General features: G+C 37.9%; 1 protein-coding gene across 1 annotated transcript; it reads left to right on the plus strand.

The window, feature by feature from the left end:
• The first annotated feature begins 11,269 nt into the window (after nt 1-11,269).
• On the plus strand, nt 11,270-14,707 carry sox9a (SRY-box transcription factor 9a). The gene is made up of 3 exons (XM_079397502.1): nt 11,270-11,899; nt 12,390-12,640; nt 13,483-14,707. Exons 1-3 carry the CDS (start codon nt 11,481-11,483, stop codon nt 14,166-14,168), a joined length of 1,356 nt encoding a protein of 451 aa, XP_079253628.1. The 5' UTR covers nt 11,270-11,480; the 3' UTR covers nt 14,169-14,707.
• Nucleotides 14,708-25,425: the final 10,718 nt, after the last annotated feature.

Here is a 25,425-nt window from a genome sequence, read left to right on the forward strand (position 1 = left end):
ATATTACGAAGTCAATAGAAGTATTTATGAAATTACATATTAAGTCCTAGGTCAAAAAACACTGTAAATTTCAACTAATTGCATTTAAACTATAATACGTTTTCATTTATTAGCAAATATCAATTAAATATCTGAAAACATTACATTCAGTTCACACTTAAGTATGCTATTAAAATGTATTTTTATGTAATAAGGACTTTTTTCTTATGCTAAAGTATATTTTTCACAAGGGTAAGTAGTGATTAATATCTACGATAAAATATGTGATATATATTTCTTGCAAAAACAATATTAGAATTACAGCTACTTTTGAATCACTTCCAGGAACCTCATCCAATCGTATCCACTCGTTTATCGGTTCATTAAATCGGTTTGTTTATTTTCTTGTTGTTTGTTGAGTGTGACGGTCTACAGCGAGTCACATCTTTCCCGTCACTAGACTCACAGCGCTGGTCAACACATGCTAACCCTGTGTGAGGAGGCCTTGTACACTTCTGTATTATGGATAGGAAAGGAAATCTAAGCCCGCTAAACCCCATATTAGGTCGGCAGACGTCAGCGACCCTTTGCTAATATTTAGCTTGAGTGCACAGTCAGAAATGGGTTCATTAAAAAGTGTTAATTCCAAGCAAACAGCAATTATTAGCAATAAAGGGGTCCGTGTCGAGGGCTTTGATGTGAGCTGTTTGCGATTTGCACGTCTGGGCAATGAAACATAGAGCTGGGGGATTCTGGGAAGGTCAGCGAGTTATTTTATATTCGTGTTACAGTGCAAGCCGATGTTTTGGGTTGGAAACAGCATCAGTTCTGTTCGAGAATAGAGTGACATTCATCTGTGTTTATTTGCCCTGTCAGCTGATACCGGAGCGCTTACTAAAAGGTTTTGTTTTGAAAAGCTCAGACTCTGGATTTTTTTTATTAGAAATTCAAACTTAGTTGCATGACAAGTCTAATATGCGGTACAATGCAGCGCCAAGGGCCGTGGATTAGGGCGGTGAGACGTTACACACACACGTATAAATGCTTCGCACACATATGCATGCACGCATGTGGCCGCTTCCAAACAGACAAAAAGCAAGGATTCGGTCCTGAATAAGTATGAGCAATCACGCATAAACAGACACTTAATGTGCTGCGCTGACGCAAACAATGACCTTCAGTCGGCCGTCAACAGCCACTAATGGTGCAGCAAAACGTTTCAACTCGCACAAGCACAATGATAGTGTGTGAAGACATCAGTCTGTCAACTCTTACTGTGAGTATGCTTAGAAGTATTTTTATAAGCTATTTTTTGTCTTAAATTGCAAATATGAACACTCAATTACACACTAACTAACAAATTTGCAAATATACTGTATGAACCAAAGAAAAAATAATAATCTCAATTTAAGATTTTTAGTTCAGGCCATTTGAGATAAATATTACATACAAATAAATAGCATGTTTTCATGCAGTTCATACATTTATGTTGTTTTATTTTCATGTTTTATCTCTCTGGTAATCTTTAAGATCAAAAGATTTTATATTCTGATTGTTATTTATTTATTTACAAATCTTGGTGATTTTTCTGGCTCTGGCTAAACGAACAGAAATCGTGAACATGATTTGAAAAAGCTAAGTGGTCTTAAAAAAGTAGTCACACTCGTGAAAATGATTGTGAAATTCAAAAAGCTAAAATTTTGATGGCCAGGATCACTTTAAATATTAATATTAACTATATATATATATATATATATAGATACAGTATATAAGTGATATATTTAAAATACATTTATTTCATACTAAGTATAATTAAAATCTATTAACTTTTTTACTGACGTATCGCTTGAGACATTTCTTAATATTAAGCCTAAAATGTGTTTTAATGTCATTACTGATGAACTTTGAATAATAAATATGAGATACGTATTTAAAGTGTACCTGAAGTATACTTGCAATAGTTCCACTTTAGCACAATCAAATATACTTCAGTATGTCTTTAGTTGGACTACTTCTGCACAATTAAAGTGCATTAAGGACATAATTAGTTGCTGCAATTTAGCAGACAAGTAAACTAGATCAGTATACCAAAAGTAAATATCGCAGAGTATTTTTAAGTACATAAATATGTAAATGTATTTGTAGTATACTTGGCATGAAATAAATGTATTTCAAATACATTTAAGTACATTTATTTTTCACTAGGGTATATACTTACAATTTCACATTTAATTGAACATGTTACTTGCTGTTTCTATATCAAATAAATATGAACTCCTGAAATGATGGTTTTGTGAGAACTCTAGCTCTAACAAATGTGCTGTTTCCAAAGCTTTATAACTTGTTAGGAAGAAGGCTTAAGAAAGTGACATGAGTGAGGGGGAAAAAAACGAAAGGGAGGGATAGAGCTATCCTGGTATTTAGAGTCCTAATCTGAAACGCATAAAGCTAGTGTTACACCCCACAATATCTCACAGTAGCATTTCTTCTTTTTTTCCATTCTCACTTCAGACTTCTCGTGCATTTTTTCCCCGTTTCCCTCTCCCTTCAATTCGAGTCACACTCGCGCGTCCTGATGGAAGAGATTTCAGGAAATCAAGCTGGACAATTTCCTCTGAGTGTAATATTAGAATCCAGCAGCAGTGAGGAGAGTCCGCAGGGTTGCTGCAATCTCATGCAAACACCGATATCATTATGCATGTATGTCTATGCGTGCATTTATCCCGTCTAAAGTGGCAGTTTCTGTTTCTAGAAGGTTCCTGTCTTGCTGTGCCACCTCAGTTTCCCAGGCCTGTGTGTGTGTGTGTGTGTGTGTGTGAACAGCTTCATCCTACATTTCGGCTGACCTCTCCTCGCGTTTCGCTGTGATTCACACTGCTTCCATCAGTTAACACATGGCGCGTCAAAGCCAGCGCCAACTCCTGCCCTCCTAAAAAACTTCTTCAATAACACTGATGAGCATGTAACCTTGGCATACAAGGGTGTCTCTGTTTCCTTCTAATTACTAGAAAAGGGTAAGAAACAAGCTGTTATTTTGAGAGCACACGGCATCACTGCTCTTCTGAACCTCTGAGGTCCAGTTGCGGTCGAGTTTGGATGTTACCGATGGAGGACGGTTAGTTATGGTCTGAAAAGTGGATTTTTCGCCAGCGAGTGTTTATCTATGCAGTCATTCCTGCTGCCATCATTTTTCAAACGCATTTCTTGGCGTTTGTGCACAGTTACCTGTGTGTATGAGGTGGAAAGAGCTGGGGGCAGGAATTAGAGAGAGTTGGGCTGGGCTGGTGGCCCAAGCCATTGGATCTCATCACTCCTTCATTACGCTGGCATGCCCAGGAATCAAACTGACTCTGCAAAAAGAATAGGCCCTTTCATTTAGCGTGGCCTGCAGGGTAGAGAGGGAGGGTCAAAGAGAGAGACTCGGTAAAAGTAAGAGCCGGAGTGAGAGAAAGACACAACTGAGTGAAAGGAGCCAGACACGTCTTACACAAGGTTGGATATCTGTACACAAATCCACATTCGGATTATTAGAGCCCTGTGATTTCAGCGATGCAGAGAATGTGGACGGAATCGCAAAAAAATTAAATAAATAAAAAGTGGAATTTACAGTATAATGCGGAATGTCACGGCAAATTTTGGACGAATAAATCAAAAGTTGGGCTGTACAAGTAATCAAATCGCAATGTGGACTAAAGTCTATGAATATTAAAGCAAAAAAGACTGCTATTAAAATATGATGTCTGCACGAGCAGCGCACTTTTGTGTACTACACATACTGATGAAAAGCATGAAAATAATAATATTAATAATAACACAATTTACTAAAACAGTATTTAAGACATATCACACAATCAAGAATCAGTTTCATACATGTTTAATTTAAGATTAAATAATTTTACTAATTAATTTGATTGCCACTATTTTTGATGATGCCTTTATATTAAATAATAAGAATATATATATATATATACATAAAAAAATGTTTTGGGGGGGGGCGATTTAAAAGGTCTTAACTTAAACTTTAACATATTATTAAAGTTTTATTCAATTATTAAATTAATTAGACGTTGTAAACATGTCCATATCTTTGTATATAGTTTGTGTCCAGTTTTGGCAAACATCATGCATGATTATATTATATCATATTATCACAAGTTTATTTGATTATTTGAATTATTCTGTTTGCTTTTATGAGGGTATTTTGTATGTTTTGTATAAGAGCAGTCTGTTACATAAATTTCCCTTATGGAATAAGGTTTTACTTTACCTACCTATCAAATACCTATTTGATGATTAACATAAAAATTGAGCTATTAAAAAAATGTAATCCAGAAAAATTAAAATAGAAAACAGAATAAAATTAAATTTGGGAAGAAAATATAAAATGAATTTGATAAGCAAGCTCATTTTCAAAACAAGCTTTTGATTCTGATAATTTTTGACTCTACATATGTAAATTCTAATTTGAATATTATTTACATTGCCAATAATAGTGTTGCACTCTCAGCATAGTTTACATAATTCTGCATATTTCCAGCCAAAATAAGTACAGAAATGTTAAAAAGTGTGTCTGGGCCTGATCATTAGACACAGTAAACGTCACAGAGAGAGGAAATGGTTAAGAATTAACCTGTTCAACCCACACCACTGTGACATGAACAGCTTTATTTAGTCTAGGCTTTCATATATAACACTTGAACACATCTGAATGAATGTCACTGAGACCACAGATGACATCAGTGCCAAAAGCTGATGAACCAGTTAGATCAGATCCTGAATCAGACTGATTCAGCCTGGAACACAAATGCAAGAGTAATGTTAATGTTAATAAAAAAAAAAAAAAGCATCCAACATGCAAACGATACGTATATGATAGCTATCAAGACACTGTATATACAGGTAGAAGCTGCATAAAGTGCATCACACATTTAATCATTGCATTATAGAAAATATAACTGACAATTCCTCAGTTCTGAACCATTTTGCAATGACTTTTAATGTAATTTTACTGCTGTCAAGGTGCTATTTAGTGATGGTGCAATCAATAACAAAATATTACACCACCAATTAAATACTGCAAGCCTAAATATTGTAGGTTACTATCGGTCATCCAGCTCTCTGAAATGAAATCTGACTATGCCTAGCACCTCTGTCTGCAAGGCACAATTCAATTAAAAATGTGCTGTGCTATGACTGGACCAGCGTCCAGACCGACTAACGTTTCGCTGCATCAGAGAATTCTCAAGCTGTGAAAAGAACGGGCACGGTTAGCGTCTGCTTTTCCACTGGCTCGGCCCTCCCGCTGACAAACCAATTTCTTAAGCCTCAACCCACCCGCCGCCGCCCCCTTAAATGCCCAAAAGAGTCCTTAAAGGTGTGGATCTGTCATTAGCACATTTAGCTTGGCGCAAAAGCACATTGTTATTTTTAAGAGCCAGTGTTTGCATCAGCTGTATCTTTGGAGCGTGTGCGGATTCCCGTGGCTTTGCGCCTGTTCGGCTCAGTGTGTCCGCTTCCCCTGTCTACTGCTGAGGCGCTTCACGTTCTCCATCAGCTCGGCTAGTCAAAATGATCTCATAACTCACATCAGGATCTTGTGGTTGCTGTGGAATCGAGCAAAATTAAAATGCATCCATGTATTGTAGTGAACTAGGAGGAACTAGAGACATCTGGATCAGACTACAGCCATTCAGACTTTACTTACAGCATGTTAACAAACAGTTAAATACTCTGATCTGCTGAAACTAGTTACTTTGTTGTAAATCACAGATAACGACTGAGTGCCTGGACAAACCTCTGACCTCAACACAACCCTGACAAACAGATCCTACATACATTGAAGCTTGTTTGTGTGTGTGTGTGTGTGTGTGTGTGTGTGTATACTTTTGTAATTACAGCTTTATTCATTGTAATGTTTAAATTCATCTATCACAATTTCAATTAATTGTAATTAATCTATCACAATTTCACTTCACATATCACAATTGTACCTTTATTTCTTGTAATTGTGACTATTTTGTGTAATGTGAATTTAAATCTCACTATGGGTTTTATAACTCACAATTACGACTTTATTTCTAACAGTATGACTTGTATGTCACAATTACGTCTTTATTTTTCACAATTCTACTATATCGCACAATTAAAACATTATTTCTCGCAATGTGACCTTATATCTCACAAGTATGTCTTTATTTCACAATGTGGCTTTATTTCTCGCAGTGTAACTTTATAGCTCACAATTACAACTTCATTTTCTCACAATTGTGATTATTTCTTGACATTGTGATGTTTTACAGTGTAATGTGACTATGTATCACAACTGCAAATTAATTTCTTGAATTACGAGTTTAGGTCCCACTTTATATTAAGTGGCCCTAATACATGTGTGCTTACATAGTAACTAGATGTGTACTTAGTATGTAACCACAGTGTAAGTACACATTGTTACATAGTATCTACAGCTCTAATGTTTGTGTAGCTACACATATGTAACAACCCTCAGAATGGTATGTGTAAGTACAAATGTGTAACAGGACATTGGTAACAACACTTTTTAGTAATGAAAGTACAAATGCGTAACAGCACTTTTTGATAAAGAAAGTGTTACACCTTATATTAAGTAAACAATTCCTATGGATTTACCATGTAATTACTCTGATGTTACACAGCAGTGGTCAGTAAGTTAGGCTTTACATATAAATTGTGGTTGGTGTCCAGAATGTTACACTTTATATTAAGTGGACAGTTCCTGAGGAGTTACAATGTAAGTACACTGGTATTACTGTGGTGCACCAACTCCACCAACTTTACATATGCCTAAACCTATACCCACCTCCACCCCCTGGATCCCATTTCCAACCCTAAACCTACCCATCTCCACCCCCTGGACCAAATTGTTCCAATTGCTCTTATACATTGTTGTTACAAAATGTAGTTATATAATTCCTGTTACACAAGTACTCAGTGAAGTGAAAAAAAGCGTTGTTACCAATGTCCTGTAACACATTTGTACTTACACAAACCATTCTGAGGGTTGTTACATGTGTATAGTTACAGAAATATTAGAGCTGTAGATACTATGTACCGATGTGTACTTACACCAGAGATGTTCACAAGTCTTTAACTTGGAGTCTGAGTCAAGTCTGAAGTCTTTGGTCACGAGTCTGAGTCGAGTCTCAAGTCATTTAATGGCTAGCTAAAAAAATCCCATTCAGAATCCTCATTTATTGAAATCTTCATATTTACGAAGCTGTTTTATAGGCTATAGACAAAATATATGATCTATGATCTGTTAAGGTTAATATACATCCAGCCTGTTACTTATGTTTTAATGCATTACCATGTTCAAAACAGTTTTTCTGTCATCAAATTCTATAATAAGAGCCCGATCTACCATGACACATAAGGAAATATTTGACACAGATATTACAAAACCATACAAATAAATTATTTCTTTATGATATAAGTCAGGGGTATTCAATTAAAGTTCCAATATTTTCTTCCAAGCAAAGTTCCGGACAAAATAAAGAAAGAAATATTTTTTTTACATGTATTGTATTTGTACATTTAGATACATGAGAGGCCATGTGACAAAAAAAATAAAAAATAAATAAAAAATGCTGTATCTCTTCAGAGTTTTCCTCCTGAAATCTATACCATTTTAATATTTTACTTAAAAGCAGTATATAGCCTACTGAAAACAGTGTAGCTATAATCAAAACGTTCTCATCTTGAGCAGAAAGATAACTAGCAGTTTCAAAGTTTAAGTTCTATCCTAGCCATCTAACAACAATTTCCCCAATTATAATAAGGCCTACTTTTTATTTTCTTTAATGCTCTTCAGAACATTGAAAACATCAGAAATGTCTTGTCACATTTGGTTTGAGGTTTTAGTTAGATAAATAGTAAGAAAAATAACTATATTTGCAGCATTGCTTTTTTCTGTTATGTTTAGTGAAAGTAATCTATAATTTTGCTGCTCACCGTGTTTATGTTAAAATCACCGCTTCATCTACGCCGGCGCGTGCCCGAAGATAGAGAGAGAAAACGCACAGAGCTGAAAGGGCTTGAATAAAGCGTGTTTGGCTTTAGATAAAAATACTAGACGATATAGCACTGAATGATATTTACCATAAACGACCCTGAGCACATGTTATATGATCCACTCCGCTGTTTTGACGCGATGCTCACTTAAAATGGTGCTGCTGTTACGGCTTGCGGTCCGGATGGATGCCGGGGTGCGGATGCGGTCCGCCTTTTGAAAATCAGTTATATAAAAGACTCGAGTTGCTTTTAAAATATTCACGAGTCCTTTTCCTCGAGTCGAGTCAAGTCTGGAGTCAAAATGCGACTCAAGTGCCCATCTCTGACTTACACTGTGGTTACATTCTACATACACATCTAGTTACTATGTAAGTACACATGTATTAAGGCCACTTAATATAAAGTGGGACCTTTTTTTTCACTCTGAAGCGGAACAACCATAAACATCATTTGCATGGTTTCAAATTAATACATTTCCATGCAGCATTCAGTGCAAAGCACAGGCATGTTTGGCCACAAATTCTGCCTGAAGTTAGTAAAGTTAAAGTTAGAGTTTCTATACTTCTGGTCTTTTTGTCTATGGCAGAGGGGTCAAGATGGCAGTGACAGGAAGCTCTTTTGGATTTCTACATTCATGAAGAAATACCAGAAAAAGTCACGTTTAACAAACTAGCGCCTGACTTCACAGACAACATAAGCCAGTTTATTCTTAAAGTCTAATTAGCGGTGCATCATTTCTGTGTCAAAAACAAGAACTTCTGAATAGCACAAAGAGAAACGAGAATGCTCCTTAAACACCTCAGAGACAAAGAAATGGCAAACACGGTTTGCCAGTTTACCTCTAATGTTTGCACAAAATCTTCACACCTCCACTCTAAGACAAGATGAGAAGTTTCCCAAGGCCTTTTGTAGGATGCTTAGCCCTGTACATGATCATTGCTTTAATGTAACAGTGACGGATTTGGTTAACATTGGCTGACTGATGAGCTGTGACAGCTGTAACAGAAGTCGAAACTGAGTCGAAACTTAAAAAACTAAATATAATGCCAACAAAATAAAAAAAATATGGTAAGACAAAGCAGATCAAATTAACATATAGGGGCAAGTTCATAAAAAATACACAGCTTTTGCCATCTGTTCCTGAAACATTTTAGTTTTTGACAGGATGTGGCGTAGGTGTATCTCGTGTGAAATCACCGTCTCATTTGACTGCAATCGCTATTTGTGACTCAGATGTGAGTTCTGCATAACAGGTGGTATAAGTTAATCAGAATGCAAGTTGCACTCCCATAACATGTTATTGCATGAACACCTTCGTGAAACCAGTGGTTAGTGAAACTTTTAAAGCACAAGTAACTGTTATAGCGCAAATGTGGTAACACTTATCTAATTGGCTGTATCAGAGGTAATAGTATCATCTCAGCCAGCAACTAACAGGAGCTTAATGCAAAAAAAATGCAAGCAGTTGTTAAAAGATGGTTTGATAAGTGTATGCAAAAGCTGTCATTCACTCCTGTATTCCTGTAGTCCGCATAACAATAAATAAACCAATCCTCTCCTTCCTATTAGCAGCATGCTGTTAACAGAAAAGGGAATGTGCTATTGATGAAGGTCATAAAAGTTATGTTATGTTTATGCTTGAAGTGAATAATTTAAATAAACACATCCAGAGAAAATAAACGCTGTGTGTCGGAGCGAGGACGAATCAAAACGCTCACAGTTCACGTTCTGTATGTGGAAGCTGAGCCTTAATTAAACTGTGGGGCAGATAGGATTACTGACTGGTTGTGCATTGCAAGAGCTTGACATAATGCAAACAAACAGCTTTACAACATCCAGAAGTCTACCTTTCTCCCTCGGCCCGAGCACTGACCAGGAGAGAGAATCAGAGATCTGCATGCATACTACAAAACACTCGTCAGTTGCCTTTTATTGAGAGTTTATTTTATTTGTGTAGTTCACGCAAGCATATGCAACTGAAAGTTTGCACAAAAAATGAATCCTGAAAGATGTCTTCAATCACTCCAAGTGAGTAAAACCATCAGTTTTAACCAATTAGAAATGAGCTACAGGGTGAAATCAGTTTCACACATGAGCACCACGATATGTGTATAAAGAAAATAAAATAAACTAAATTAAAAAGAGCTGAACAATGTGTTTTATGCATTTCTAGTTTTAATTTAGAGATTTAAGGTGAAATGGAGATGAGGTGGTTCTAAACAAGTCCATTTGATTTCCACAAATGCATGGATTAAATAAATTACAAACAAAATACAATGTAAAATGTCTATGTTTTCTGTTAGCGTAATGGAAGTTGGGAAGGTCGCAAGATCACAGTATATTTGACAAATTGAAACAATTTAGGGATGATCTATAGATTTCAAGATTACTTTATTTTATAGAACACAGTTCCTGGGATATGAATGTATTATTTTCAAGATTTTAAACATGTTTTGAAAAAAAAAAAATAATAATAATAATAAATTATAGGCCTATTACATAAACAGAATAAACAATTTGAACAGAATGTATCAACACTCCACAGTCTCCCCTGAATTATGTGTGAGAGAAAATACAGAGACGTTAGCTGTTTTTGATCAGGAATTCATGACCAATATTTGCATTATTATACACAGACAAACTCTGCAAGTCTGACCAGAACTAACGGACTGGAGCGAACTGAGCACAGAACTCTGTCTCCTCCTATCGGTCAGTTTCACGAAAACACCCAGCGAATCACTCCGACACCATCTCTGGACTGCCCGACTCGATGAATAGATGCAACAATACTTGCAACTTCTCCAAACCTGACGAAAAGAAAGAATTAGTGCGAGTGGAAAGCTTTAAGGCTGAGTCACTGACTGAGTATCACTTCCTCGAGCCAAGCTGTCCAAAATTAGTCACTAAATAAACGAATTAAAGCCAGTGGCTTGAATATTAAGCCCGTTCGATTGTTTGCAAACGCTTGAAGTCGTGCGTGGTGTGTGTGTGGTGTTTTGCACGACCCTAAAGATAAACATTTTAAGGATGCGCACTTGCCGTGCGCGTTTTCAGAATACAGCAGTAAGAGATTCCAACAAGCGCTTCTTATGAAAACAGTGCTTTCTGAAGCAGATTTCTGAAATGTTAAATTGTGAGTGATAATTATTGAGAGTGAGAGGGGGTGGGCACGAGCAGGCGTCGTTTTCCTTGTCGTCACAGCGCTTCTGGTTTAAAAGCCAGTGCGCGCTCAGCTGACAAACCAAAGTTCGTCTCTCTCTTGGAAATACTACACAGGAGCGCGCAGGGAGCGCTTTGCTTTTGCAAACACCAGCAGAACACCCTCAAACGCTTGCCCTCTGAAAGTGAGCGCCGCGATTCAGTGGATTTGCAGGAACGTAGTTGGGACGTATTTTTGGGGAGACGAAACGCTCAGCCGCACCAATTCTGTGAGATCGTCCATCTACAGTCTTCGCATGAATCTACTAGATCCCTACCTGAAAATGACAGAGGAGCAAGAGAAGTGTCTGTCTGATGCCCCAAGTCCGAGCATGTCCGAGGACTCCGCGGGCTCCCCGGGCTCCGGCTCGGGCTCCGACACCGAGAACACCCGCCTCGCGGCTCCGGACGCGACGCTCGGCGAGTTCAAGAAGGATGAAGACGACAAGTTCCCGGTGTGCATCCGAGAGGCGGTGTCTCAGGTGCTGAAAGGCTACGACTGGACCCTGGTGCCCATGCCGGTGAGAGTGAACGGCTCGAGCAAAAACAAGCCTCACGTGAAGAGACCGATGAACGCGTTTATGGTGTGGGCGCAAGCGGCGCGCAGGAAGCTCGCGGATCAGTATCCGCACCTCCACAACGCAGAGCTCAGCAAAACTCTGGGCAAACTTTGGAGGTAAAGTTTTTTTTAATTTATTTATTTATTTTTAGCATTTATTCATATGCATAATAGTGCATTGCAGTTGCATGCAGTCTAGACAATAGTAAGAGTATGCACTGTAAGATTAATTGCTGTGCTCACTGACAGATTTAAATTAGCAGTTAATTATTTGCATTAATTCATATGCATAATAGTGCATGCAATTGTATGCAGTCTACACAATATTAACATAATGCACTGTAAAATTCATTGCTGTGCTCACTGGCAGATTTAAATGTGATATTAATTACAGTAGTCAACATTTGAAGTGGATCAAAAAAGTTTATCAAAGTTGTTCTAAGACAAGAACTGTTATTGTTTTGGTTTTAGGACAACTTTGATTAATGGTTTTGATCCACTGCAAATGTTGACTGTATTTGCATTAATTTATATGCATAATGGTGCATCCAATTGCATGCAGTCCACACACTAGTATAGTAAGATTCATTGCTGTGTTCATTGGCAGATTGCTGAACGAGGGCGAAAAGCGTCCCTTCGTGGAGGAGGCTGAGCGCCTCAGGGTTCAGCACAAGAAAGATCACCCCGACTACAAGTATCAGCCCCGGCGGAGGAAGTCGGTGAAGAACGGCCAGAGCGAGTCTGAGGACGGCAGCGAGCAGACTCACATCTCCCCGAACGCCATCTTCAAAGCCCTTCAGCAAGCCGACTCGCCCGCGTCCAGCATGGGAGAGGTGCACTCACCCAGCGAGCACTCAGGTGGGCAAAATCGAGTAGTGCTGTCAAACGATTAATCACGATTAATCGCATCCAAAATATAAGTTTTTCTTTAAATAATGTATTTGTGACCCTCGACCACAAAACCAGTCACCAGGGTCAATGAAAAAATATCTGAACTCTGAATAAGCAAGCTTTCCATTGATGTATGGTTTGTTATGATAGGACAATATTTGGCTGAGATACAACTATTTGAAAATCTGGAATCTGAGGGAGCAAAAAAATCGAAATATTGAGAAAATCGCCTTTAAAGTTGTCCGAATTAAGTTCAATGCATATTGCCAATCAAAAATGAAGTTTTAATATATTTACGGTAGGAAATTTACAAAATATCTTCAAGGAACATGATCTTTACTTAATATCCTAATGATTTTTGGATTGAAAATGGATCATTTTGACCCATACAATGTATTGTTGGCTATTTCTACAAATATACCCGTGCTACTTATGACTGCTTTTGCATTCCAGGGCCACATTTGTGTGTACTGTGTATATTTATTATGTATATATAAACACACACACATGCACTATATATTTGTATATATTTATATTCATATTATATAAATATATTTAATATATAAACATAACAGATTTTACTGAAATATATACGTGCATGTGTGTGTGTTTGTATAAACATAATAAACATACACAGTACACACACATATATATTTCGTAAACAAAAATCTTTATTTTAAAAGCGATTCATCGGGAGTAATCATTTGACAATTTGAGTTTATCTCAGTTGTTTTCCTTTGCTCTCGCTGTTGCGTCATATCTTAACTGGAGCTCTAACTTCTCTCCCCTCCTCCAACGTTTCCAAACAGGCCAGTCCCAAGGGCCGCCCACTCCTCCCACCACTCCGAAAACTGACGCGCAGCCAGGCAAAGTGGATCTGAAGCGAGAGGCCCGTCCGGTTCAGGAAAGCAAAGGACGCCCGCTCAACATTGACTTCCGTGATGTGGACATCGGCGAGCTCAGCAGCGACGTCATCGAAACGTTTGACGTCAACGAGTTTGATCAGTACCTGCCGCCGAACGGGCATGCCACCAATGCATCGTACGTAGGCGGCTATGCCACCTGGATGGGGAAGCCTCAAAACGGCAGCCCTCCGACCGCCCAGCTGACTGGAGAACAAGAGCAACCGAGAACGACGCACATCAAAACCGAGCAGCTCAGCCCCAGCCACTACAACGATCAGGGTTCTCCGCAGCAAGTCACCTACGGCTCCTTCAATGTCCAGCACCTCCAGCACTACAGCACTTCGTTCCCATCCATCACCCGGGCGCAGTACGACTACTCCGACCACCAGGGCGGCGCCAACTCCTATTACACCCACGCTGGAGGTCAGAGCTCCGGCTTGTACTCCACCTTCAGCTACATGAGCTCCAGCCAGAGGCCCATGTACACACCCATCGCTGACTCTGCAGGGGTTCCTTCCATTCCCCAACCCAACCACAGTCCCCAGCATTGGGACCAGCAGCCGGTCTACACACAGCTGTCCAGACCCTGAGCAGATACCGATGGGACTCGTTCCGCATCATTCCCCTGGTGAAAAAAAAAAAAAAAGTACACTTCCATAATGTACTTAAAGTGCACTTATGTGCACTAAATTTGTACTTAATATGCTAAAAATGAGTACTTCTTAAGATAAACTTAAGGTGTGTACTCAACTGTGCTATTTTGGGACACCATGAATATAAACTAAAATGCACTTTTAACATACTATCTCTGTATTTAAACAATGTTGCTTGTAGTACACTTGAGTGTACACTTGAGGTTCTACAAGTGGTAACTAAATACATTTTTTAAATAGAGAGATGATATGTTAGAAGTGCATTTAAGTTAATATTCATGGTGTCCAAAAATAGCATTGTTGAGTACACATCTTAAGTTTATCTTAAAAAGTACTAAAGAATCATTTTTTAATGTGTATAAATAGAGCACCTTAAGTATATTATGGAAGTGCACTTTTTTTTTCACCCGGGATCCACTCTCTTTAAAACACACACTTGAATTGCCCTCACACACACACACACACACACACACACACACACAAAACAATGAAATGTAGGAAAGAAAGCTGGACTTCAAGAAAAAAACAAAACGGCTCCCGACGTGCCTTTTAATCGCCTGAAATCGTGATTAGAATATATATATATTTTTAGCCTTGTTTGCAAGAAAAGAAACATTTTTGAGAAATGATTCCTCTGTGAGGATTTATTGATTATTGATACTTTAATATGTACTGTGTATGTTTTCTTAACATGTTCTTTTTTTGTATTTCCGGCCTTCTGTGTTTCTTGTAGAAAAGTCTATTTTTACTAAACCACTCTTGGTAGTCATTCCTTGATTTTCTCCCACCTTTTTCCATCAGTAACACCGTAGTCGTCGTGCGGTGCATTTTATGTTTTATAGTTTGACTCTGTGCCCTTTATTTATGTTCCTGTAAAATATCATTCCTATCCAACCGTTTTTACCAGCTCTCATTCACGCTTTTATCCCCAACCAGCATCAGTGCCTGTCAAATGTTGGAAGCGAATTAGCGGGAATAGCTACGTGGCAGCGGCAGCTGAGAATTTACTGGGTGTCTAACAGCATGTGTTGCAGCTCCAGGAAGTGCCCTTTGACCTCTGCTTGTCATTAGCTGCCTGCAGTCCTGCAGGTGTCATTTTACAGCCCCTCCTTTTGTATCCCATCTTAACCCCCTTTAATTTATTTATTAGTATTAATTTTATTTCAAAGAAATTATTTGCATTTTATTCTTTAATACTTTATACGATAAAAATGAATTGTTATTTTGCGCCTCTGAATATGGTGACATATAATCCAACGGGCCATTTAGACAGAGGACTGGTACTTAATATGGTAAAATTCTGTATTCATCATGTTTATTTATCGTATGTAGATTTTTCTATTTGAAATGTTTATTTGTCCTTATTTCTAACCAGTTGTGTCATGCACAAAATACTGTTGCAGTTTCTAAAATAACTGGAAGAGTAGTCTTTCGTTTGGAAAGTTTTACGATGCTCTAATCTGAAGCTGTAGTCGTTTTTTAGTTAGTTAGCTAGCGTCTTTGTTTGCTTATACATTTCCCTTTCCGATTTTGTGCTTTACTCAATGTCAGCTGTCTCAGAACTTTTTTACACAAGACTGAACAATTTTTTGTCTTTAAAAAGTTTAACATTTTACTGCTTTTGAAGAAGCTCATCTTTTGTATTATATTTGCAATAAAAGTGAGAATAAAACGTAAAACAGACACCTATGGCTTGTTATTGTCTCATAATCTGCGTCCAGTTACGCTTCTACAGTGCGAAGCATGAATATGTATGGTTTGTGTTTAGCCTTAGGGGGTGGAATGTCTTTGGTAATGACGAATGTTAGTTTTCTTACGTAAGCACTGCCTCCCTCTCGCAGATGAAACAGCAGGAGGGCCCTATAGTCAGCACATTATAACACTCGCATTGTTAGTGTGAAAACGGAAAGAAAAACAGCGTTTCGTTTTCCTACGTGGTTTTGTTCCTCTAAACGGTCAGCAAAGGGAAATATTGACAAGCCTGTCATGCCAAAGACATCATGTTCTACTGATTTATTGTCATTTTCAGCTATGTTTTGCAATTGTGTCATCTGTGCTGGGATGTAATTACAAAACCAGAAACAACTAACATCTTCGGGCTTTAACGCTGTAGAATCGTTAGTTAACAAATGACACAGTAGTGATACTGAATGTCACGCTTCGCACCAGGATTGCAGTCACGTTCCATTATAAGCTCAATAAAAACAGCATTCTCTTTGTAAATAGTATTAATAAACATCTAATTCATATGTGAAGGAGGGACGACAGGAACAGCAGCCCACAGCGATCCAGTGGAGGGTCAGAGGTCTATTGGTCCCAGCTGTTTCAATACAGGGCCAGTTTTAAATTATTATGCCCACAAAACTAACATTTACCCAGGATATGAGATGGGACATTTCTGTGTAAAATATGCACTAACTGCAAAATTACTTACTTAACTTTTTCTAAACTGGGATATGTCCTTGAAAACCATCTATCCATCCACCCATGGCCATATATTCTATACCATTCAAAATTTCAGGGAAATTTATAATTTTATTTAAATTGATCAGGTGACAATAAAGACATTGTGCATTGTTACAAACATGCCTATTTCAAATAAATGCTGTAAAGGAAAGAAAAAAATCTAAGAATTGCATCACATTTCCACAAAAAAAAATTAAAGCATGTGTTTTTATATAAATGTTTTTATTAATAATAATCAGAAATGTTTCTTGAGCAGCAAATCAGCATATTAGAATGATTTCTGAAGATCATGTGACACTGAATAATGATGAAAATTCAGCTTTGATCACAGAAATAAATTACAGTTTAACAGATATACACATGGAAAATGGTTCTTTTAAATTTAAATAATATTTCACAATATTGTAATTTTTTACAATATTTTTTGTCGAATAAATGTATCCTTGGTGAGCATAAGAGACTAAAAAACTCAAAAACATTTTTAAAAAGATTACTATAAAATATGACTAAAATACTATTACTTTTAAATGGTTGTATATATACTTTTTTTTTAGCATTCCAACACCATTCGTTATTGCACTCCCTACCATTTCAAATTCATCTTATTTCATTCACTGCTAGGGCAGGCTGGTAAAAAAAAACTGGATTCTTCACATAAATATGCCTAAAACTCAGCGCTCACCTCAGAGACCCAGACTGGGGCAGAGGAAATGGTGGAATGACTGAAAGCAAGTGACAGAGAGTCAAATACAGATAAAGAATGCAAAAGGGATTGAAAGAAAAGAGCAATGACTTCAGCGAGCTCTGCCATCTGTAGAAGCCATTAGTATGGTCACTCTCATAACGACGAAACAGATGAGATGTCTCGGCTTCTGCCATCGAGTGGGAAAGAACTATGCAGCTCTGGTGATGAAAACCAGTGGTGATCGGCTTCATTGTCACCTCTCTCAATGCTCAAACGAGCTGTTCCCTAATACCTCTCGTGCTAATGGCCCCCTCATTTCAATCAATATGTCTTCTTATTGATTACGGTTGTAAAGTTAAGAGACTGAGGAATTTGACATAATAAATGTAGCCGTTCCTGTGCTTTTTATTTTGTAATAAAAGCGGTAATATATTCTGGGGGGAAAAAAAAGAAACGTTCAACTTCAAGAGTTCTTAATGAAACATCTAAACAAAAGTTTGAGGTGTACTTGAGGTTTCTCCAGACCGGATTGTACTGAACACCCTCACGTACCCTCAGGACAGCTGAGCGGAAACAGAGACAGCGATGGAGTGGCCTATTCTGTGGGCAGTTTTCCCAGGAGAAGCCCATTAATATTCCAAAGAGACGGCGTGCAGGGAATCTCTCTCCTCCGAGCCCAATGGGTGGTCCTTTCAAATGCAAAATAAGAACACAAAATAAGGATGAAAAAGAGGAATCTGGCAAATTCCCACTTCACTAACAAAGCAAGCATGAAAAATTTAAAGCATAAAATGAAAAACGCCACACATATACATGGCCAAAGCAGGTGGACTGCACTATCAAGTGTGATATTTCTGTGAGAAAATAAATTAAGCTGGTTTTTACAATAAAACGATGCATGATTCACTGGATCATTGCAGAAACACCCTCTGAATTAAAAAGTAGGGAAAGCCAGAAAACTGTAACACCTTATGGTTTTTGTTAATTTATTCCTTTATTTTGTTAATTTATTCTGAAACTGTTCATCATTAGCAGTCATTACCAATGCCATTTATCATTACCAATGCCATTTAACTTAATTTAAGTCTTAATTTAAGTCTCATTTAAATGACTTTTGAATCCGATACTATATGCAACTTGTGAAGGAGGGATTTTGAAAAATATACAATGTAGTAATTAATTATTTTTTTTAAAAAGTATATACAGTGGTGTGAAAAAGTGGTTTATCACACCTGAGTTCAGTTTCTCTATCCACACCCAGGCCTGATTACTGCCACACCTGTTCGCAATCAAGAAATCACTTAAATAGGACCTGTCTGACAAAGTGAAGTAGACCAAAAGATCCTCAGAAGCTACACATCATGTTGAGATCCAAAGAAATTCAGGAACAAATGAGAAAGAAAGTAATTGAGATCTATCAGTCTGGAAAAGGTTATAAAGCCATTTCTAAAGCTTTGGGACTCCAGAGAACCACAGTGAGAGCCGTTATCCTCAAATGACGAAAACATGGAACAGTGGTGAACCTTCCCAGGAGTGGCCGGCCGACCAAAATTACCCCAAGAGCACAGCGACGACTCATCCAAGAGATCACAAAAGACCCCACAACAACATCTAAAGAACTGCAGGCCTCACGTGCCTCAGTTAAGGTCAGTGTTCATGACTCCACCATAAGAAAGAGACTGGACAAAAATGGTGAAGTTCCAAGACGAAAACCACTGCTGAGCAAAAAGAATATAAAGGCTCGTCTCAGTTTTGCCAGAAAACACCTTGATGATCCCCAAGACTTTTGGGAAAATACTCTGTGGACTGACGAGACAAAAGTTGAACTTTTTGGAAGGTGTGTGTCCCATTACATCTGGCGTAAAAGTAACACAGCATTTCAGAAAAAGAACATCATAGCAACAGTAAAATATGGTGGTGGTAGTGTGATGGTCTGGGGCTGTTTTGCTGCTTCAGGACCTGGAAGACTTGCTGTGATAAATGAACCATGAATTCAGCTGTCCACCAAAAAATCCTGAAGGACAATGTCCGGCCATCTGTTCGTGACCTCAAGCTGAAGCGAACTTTGGTTCTGCAGCAGGACAATGATCCAAAACACACCAGCAAATCCACCTCTGAATGGCTGAAGAAAAACAAAATGAAGACTTTGGAGTGGCCTAGTCAAAGTCCTGACCTGAATCCTATTGAGATGCTGTGGCATGACCTTAAAAAGGTGGTTCATGCTCGAAAACCCTCCAATGTGGCTGAATTACAACAATTCTGCCAAGATGAGTGGCCAAAATTCCTCCACAGCGCTGTAACAGACTCATTGCAAGTTATCGCAAACACTTGATTGCAGTTGTTGCTGCTAAGGGTGGCCCAACCAGTTATTAGGTTTAGGGGCAAGCACTTTTTCACACAGGGCCATGTGGGTTTGGATTTTGTTTTCCCTTCATAATAAAAAACTTCATTCAAAAATTGCATGTTGTGTTCACTTGTGTTATCTTTGATTAATATTTAAATTTGTTTGAAGATCTGAAACATTAAAGTGTGACAAACATGCAAAAAAAAAAAAAAATTAGGAAGGGGGGCAACACTTTTTCACACCACTGTGTTTATAAATATATATAATTTTTACTTAAAGGTATACTGAAATATATATATATATATATATATATATATATATATATATATGCACACACTCACTGGCCACTTTATTAGGTACACCTTGCTAGTACCGGGTTGGACCCCCTTTTGCCTTCAGAACTGCCTTAATTCTTCGTGGCATAGATTCAACAAATTGTTGGAAACATTCCTCAGAGATTTTGGTCCATATTGAGATGATAGCATCACGCAGTTGCTGTAGATTTGTCGGCTGCACATCCATGATGCGAATCTCCCGTTCCACCACATCCCAAAGGTGCTCTATTGGATTGAGATCTGGTGACTGTGGAGGTCATTTGAGTAAAGTGAACTCATTGTCATGTTCAAGAAACCAGTCTGAGATGATTTGAGCTTAGTGACATGGTGCATTATCCTGCTGGATGTAACCATCAGAAGATGGGTACACTGTAGTCATAAAGGGATGGACATGGTCAGCAACAATACTCAGGTAGGCTGTGGCGTTTAAACGATGTTCAATTGGTACTAAGGGGCCCAAAGTGTGCCAAGAAAATATCCCCCACACCATTACACCACCACCAGCAGCCTGAACCGTTGAGACAAGACAGGATGGATCCATGCTTTCATGTTCTTTACGCCAAATTCTGACTCTACCATCTGAATGTTGCAGCAGAAATCGAGACTCATCAGACCAGGCAACATTTTTCCAATCTTCTATTGTCCAATTTTGGTGAGCCTGTGCGAATTGTAGCCTCTGTTTCCTGTTCTTAGCTGACAGGAGCGGCACCCGGTGTGGTCTTCTGCTGCTGTAGCCCATCTGCTTCAGGGTTCAACGTGTTGTGCGTTCAGAGATGGTCTTCTACATACCTTGGTTGTAACGAGTGGTTATTTGAGTTACTGTTGCCTTTCTATCATCTATAACCAGTCTGCCCATTCTCCTCTGACCTCTGACATCAACAAGGCATTTTCATCACACAACTGCTGCTCACTGGATATTTTCTCTTTTTCGGACCATTCTCTGTAAACCCTAGAGATGGTTGTGTGTGAAAATCCCAGTAGATCAGCAGTTTTTGAAATACTCAGACCAGCCCTTCTGGCACCAACAACCATTCCACGTTCAAAGTCACTTAAATCCCCTTTCTTCCCCATTCTGATGCTCGGTTTGAACTTCAGCAAGTCGTCTTCACCACATATAGATGCCTAAATGCATTGAGTTGCTGCTATGTGATTGGCTGATTAGCAATTTGTGTTACCAAGCAATTGAGCAGGTGAACCTAATAAAGTGGCTGGTGAGTGTGTGTGTGTATATATATACATATGTAGTAAAAATATCAAAACATATTTGATGTTAGTTTATAAGAATAGAACTGTTTATTGTAAATTCATATTAGCTCAGGACTATAATTTAAGCATGCAACTTTTGATTTTAATAACACATTATTAAATGTTGACATTGACATGAACTAAGAATAAAAATGCTTTAGAAGTACTTTTCATTGTTAGTTAATGTTTACTATTGTTTACAAATTATTTTTATTGTGCAATATCTGTCTATTTTTTGGAAGAAGGTGGAGGATTGAATTTGTACTTGCACATACCAGCTATGACAAGAGTATAAGCACATTGTGCTTTTATTGCTTATATATTTAGCGTTAAAGTCTTCCCTGCTCCCCCGTAAACTAGAAAATATTCTATTGACAAGGAAAGTAATTATTTTGTGGCCTCGTTTTTGGCTACCATAAAAAGCCAGTCTACTCTGTTGCATCTGCACTGAACTCATTAAAAACATCAGGAGCAAGAATTTGCTTATTCAAATTTCAGCCCTTGGGGCGAACTTGTTTGCTTATGCTGCGCTAAAAAGAATACAGTATATGAAGCGTGGTTAAACATTGATGATCTCTCTCTGCCTCTGCCGTATAGTCGTGCTGGACTTTTCCGCATGGGCTCTGGCAGCATGCAGCTTCTCCCCTCCCCAGACCTGCTATACCCCTGTCTGTCCCAAAGGATCTCACCCCTTCGCCCCCACATAGCATCACCCCACTGTCATTGTCCCTCAGGAGCCCCACAAAAGGGACTATTTGACCTCTGAACACACCCCCATTTCCTCTCTTTTGAAAGTGTCCTGGCCCACAGAAAGTCTCATTGCGACTCAAAGGAAACTGTACATCAATAAAAGATGGCCAGCCAAAGCTCATAGAAAAAAAAGTGAAGAAAAACACTCGCATTTCACCCCAGCTGAAATTGACGGAGTGGGCCACTTGTTTCCTAGCAACAGACGCCTACAGCACGGGAAGTTGCAAGTTCATAGTTCAGTTTGGTGAGGCTGGATTCCCTCGGACCACCGAGTTGAATAGATGCCCGAGGTCATATCCTACGATTTATTATTGTAACAGCTTTGAATGGCATATAAGCTTTAAAATAGTTAATGCATTGTCAATCTGTGTTCAATTTAAAGGGGCAGTTCCCCCAGAAATTAGCATGGTCAAACTGTATGAGTTTATTTTGTGGAACTCAAAATGAGACGTTTAGTAGAATGTTCACGCTGCTCTTTTCCACACAATGCAAATGAATGGTGAACACTTGTGATAAAGAAGTGCATTTAATTTTATTGAATGTGATCTTGTCATGTACTTAAAATATTAAAAGTATATATTTTTAAATACTGTAACTAATATAATGTTAATGAAATAAAAGGCCACTTAAACAGAGACAGTTTCATGACTGTTTCTTAACACACAAAGTGCACTTTGTAATAATGCCAAATTAAAAGATTTACGTTAAAGTACAATTTAAATTAGAATTTTATGAATCTTTCATCATGCTTTAATGAAGTACACTTATTTTGACGTGTTGACCAATATACTAAAGCACTTGATTATCATTTTAACAGTAGTGTGTTATTTGATATTGCAGAAAGTTCATATGTTTTACATGTACTAAATTGCAACTTAATCATTACAAATGTGTAATTACAAATATATTTAAATACATGACAAAATATTAATAAAAATGCCATTAAAGTATATTTTAGTTTATCATACATGCTTGTCAGCACATATGGCAGCACACTTTAACCATATTTCAAGAAAATGTATGAAATACATATAAAGATATAATTCTATTAAAGTGGGTCAAAATATCAACTAATTGAATTTAATATAAATTTAAACGGCAATAAAAAAAGTAATTGTAAATAGCATGCAACTGAGTGTCTGAAAATTACATTCAGTTCGCGCCTAAGTAGGCCTATATCATTTTTATTTGCATAATGAGTACTCTTGAAGACTGCGAATCTTCAAAATGCACTAAAATAGTATTACAACCCTCCTTATATGCTTTTTTAGATGAAAGTTTTGTGTAAATAAAATATATCAAATGAAATAAAAAGAATCTGCTGATCCATATAACCATGCACCAGTTGTCATTTAACGTGCATTAGCCTGAAGCCAAATGCCACTGGTGTCTTGTAACCAATCGTGATGCATCAAATCTGCATTTTCAAATGAGATGCAAAAGCTACGACAAACATATTAAGTTCCTCTAAAATAAAATAGTGCCAATTCTCATGCCGGTGTGTCGCCAAAATCTGAGCCGGTGAAGGGCTGCTGTTTGCGGGGGAACTGCTAACTTTAGACCGCGGCCTCATGTTTTACTCGTAGCTGAGAGATGGCATGACTGACTCCAAAACCTGCCCATAAAAAAACAGTAGAGAATATATTTTAACATCAAAGTTAATAGCACTCAGTTTTATAACGAATAAAATCCATTTATGTTATGCAAGGCAAAGGCGTTTCCAGTGCGAAACAACCGCTGCTGACGCAGCTGAAATTTAATTTAATTTAAACATAAGATAATATAATTTACACCACATTAAAGACTTTATAAATGAAATAAAATATGTTTACAAACCATTATTTCCCAGAAAGAGTGCACCATATCGGTGGTGCTGAGAACCGCTTTCTCCTGTAGGACGCAAAAAGCCTGTGCTCTGACTGTAACTCAGCAGCTGCGTTGTTTTAGCACAGACCAACTCAACCCAGCGGTTAGGTCAAAAAAAAATAACCCAGCACTAAAAATGATCCAGCACCTGGGTAAAAATATTAAAAACAACCCAATAAAATGACTCAACAGGCTAAACCCAGCATTTGGGTTAAAAATAAAATAAAATAGCCCAGCACTTTTTTAGAGTGTAAATGTCAGAATTTTACTTGTTAATTTTACCCAGACTGTTCCTTTAAACTGTGACTGTGATGAATTGGGAATTTAATGTTACTGCTCACTGCATTCACTTCCCCTCCCATTTCCCAAAGTGCCTTATCAAAGGCTCATTATGCAAAGGAATCCCAAAAAGGAAGTGGTTTCAAGGCTAAAGGACACTTCTTTTTATCTATTTGGCATTTAACTGCCGCAGTTCACAGGAATAATGCAAATTAATGAAATGTGTTATCTCAAAATGAAACTAAACAGTGCATTTGAAAAGCACATCGAGTTCGGTGTTGTGTGTTATTACTTCACCTGATGCCGGTGTACCGACGAAACATGCTACCTATCAGATTGTGCAACCAAAAATACATTTGCATTGTTTTAAGGGTAAGTTTAGGGTAAGGGTAGGTATGGGCAGGTAGGTTTAGGGTAGGGGTAGGTATGGACATTTAAAAAAAAAGAAAAAAGCAAATGAATCAGATGCTGGTAACACAATCTGATGGGTCGCATTTTTCGCTATTGATTTGTGCTACCTATCTGTTTAATTGGAGGTAGCACAATCTCTACAAACTTGCAATTGCGAGATAAATCTGACAAAATCTCTGACTTTTTTCTCAGAATTGTATTATATAAACTATCAATTGCATGTTATAAAGTTAGAATTGCGATATAAACTCGCAGTTCTGAGAAAAAAGTCAGTTGCAATTATTACTATTTTCTCAGAATTGTGAGTTTATATCTCAATTCTGAGAGGAAAAAATCAGAATTATTAATTTTCATTGCAATTCTGAGAAGAAAAAAAGTTGTGAGATGTAAACTCGCAATTGCGAGAATAAAAGTAAAAAATGTGATATAAAAAGTCACAATTACCTTTTTTATTTTTTATTCAGTGGCGGAAATGGGCTTCCATACAAGCTTCCATACAAACTAGCCTTCAGACTAACCAATGGTATTTAGATGGGTTCGAATGATGTGGGGCTCGGCTAAAAACCACACTTTCTGAGTGGAGCAGATGACATGTGGAGGACGGCATCACACGTGTGACATGGACAACATCTCATATCTCAACACAAATAAAGCCCAGCCATCCACCATATCTTCCCATTCAACTCCTCCGGAGCGGCGAGCATCTTTACCCGGCTACACACGTATCCCGTTACGGCAGAACGCCTATGATTAGTTCACTAAGTATGATTACATTTAAACGCAGGCTCTCCCACCATCGGCTCATGTGGTAGA

Source organism: Barbus barbus (genome assembly GCF_936440315.1).
Source record: "Barbus barbus genome assembly, chromosome: 38".
Classification (NCBI taxonomy): domain Eukaryota; kingdom Metazoa; phylum Chordata; class Actinopteri; order Cypriniformes; family Cyprinidae; genus Barbus; species Barbus barbus.

Coding starts and splice junctions, on each gene's coding strand:
- sox9a (XM_079397502.1), top strand. CDS start 11,481: ATGAATCTACTAGATCCCTACCTGAAAATGACAGAGGAGCAAGAGAAG. Junction 11,900..12,389: donor ACTCTGGGCAAACTTTGGAG/GTAAAGTTTTTT, acceptor GTTCATTGGCAG/ATTGCTGAACGAGGGCGAAA. Junction 12,641..13,482: donor CTCACCCAGCGAGCACTCAG/GTGGGCAAAATC, acceptor GTTTCCAAACAG/GCCAGTCCCAAGGGCCGCCC.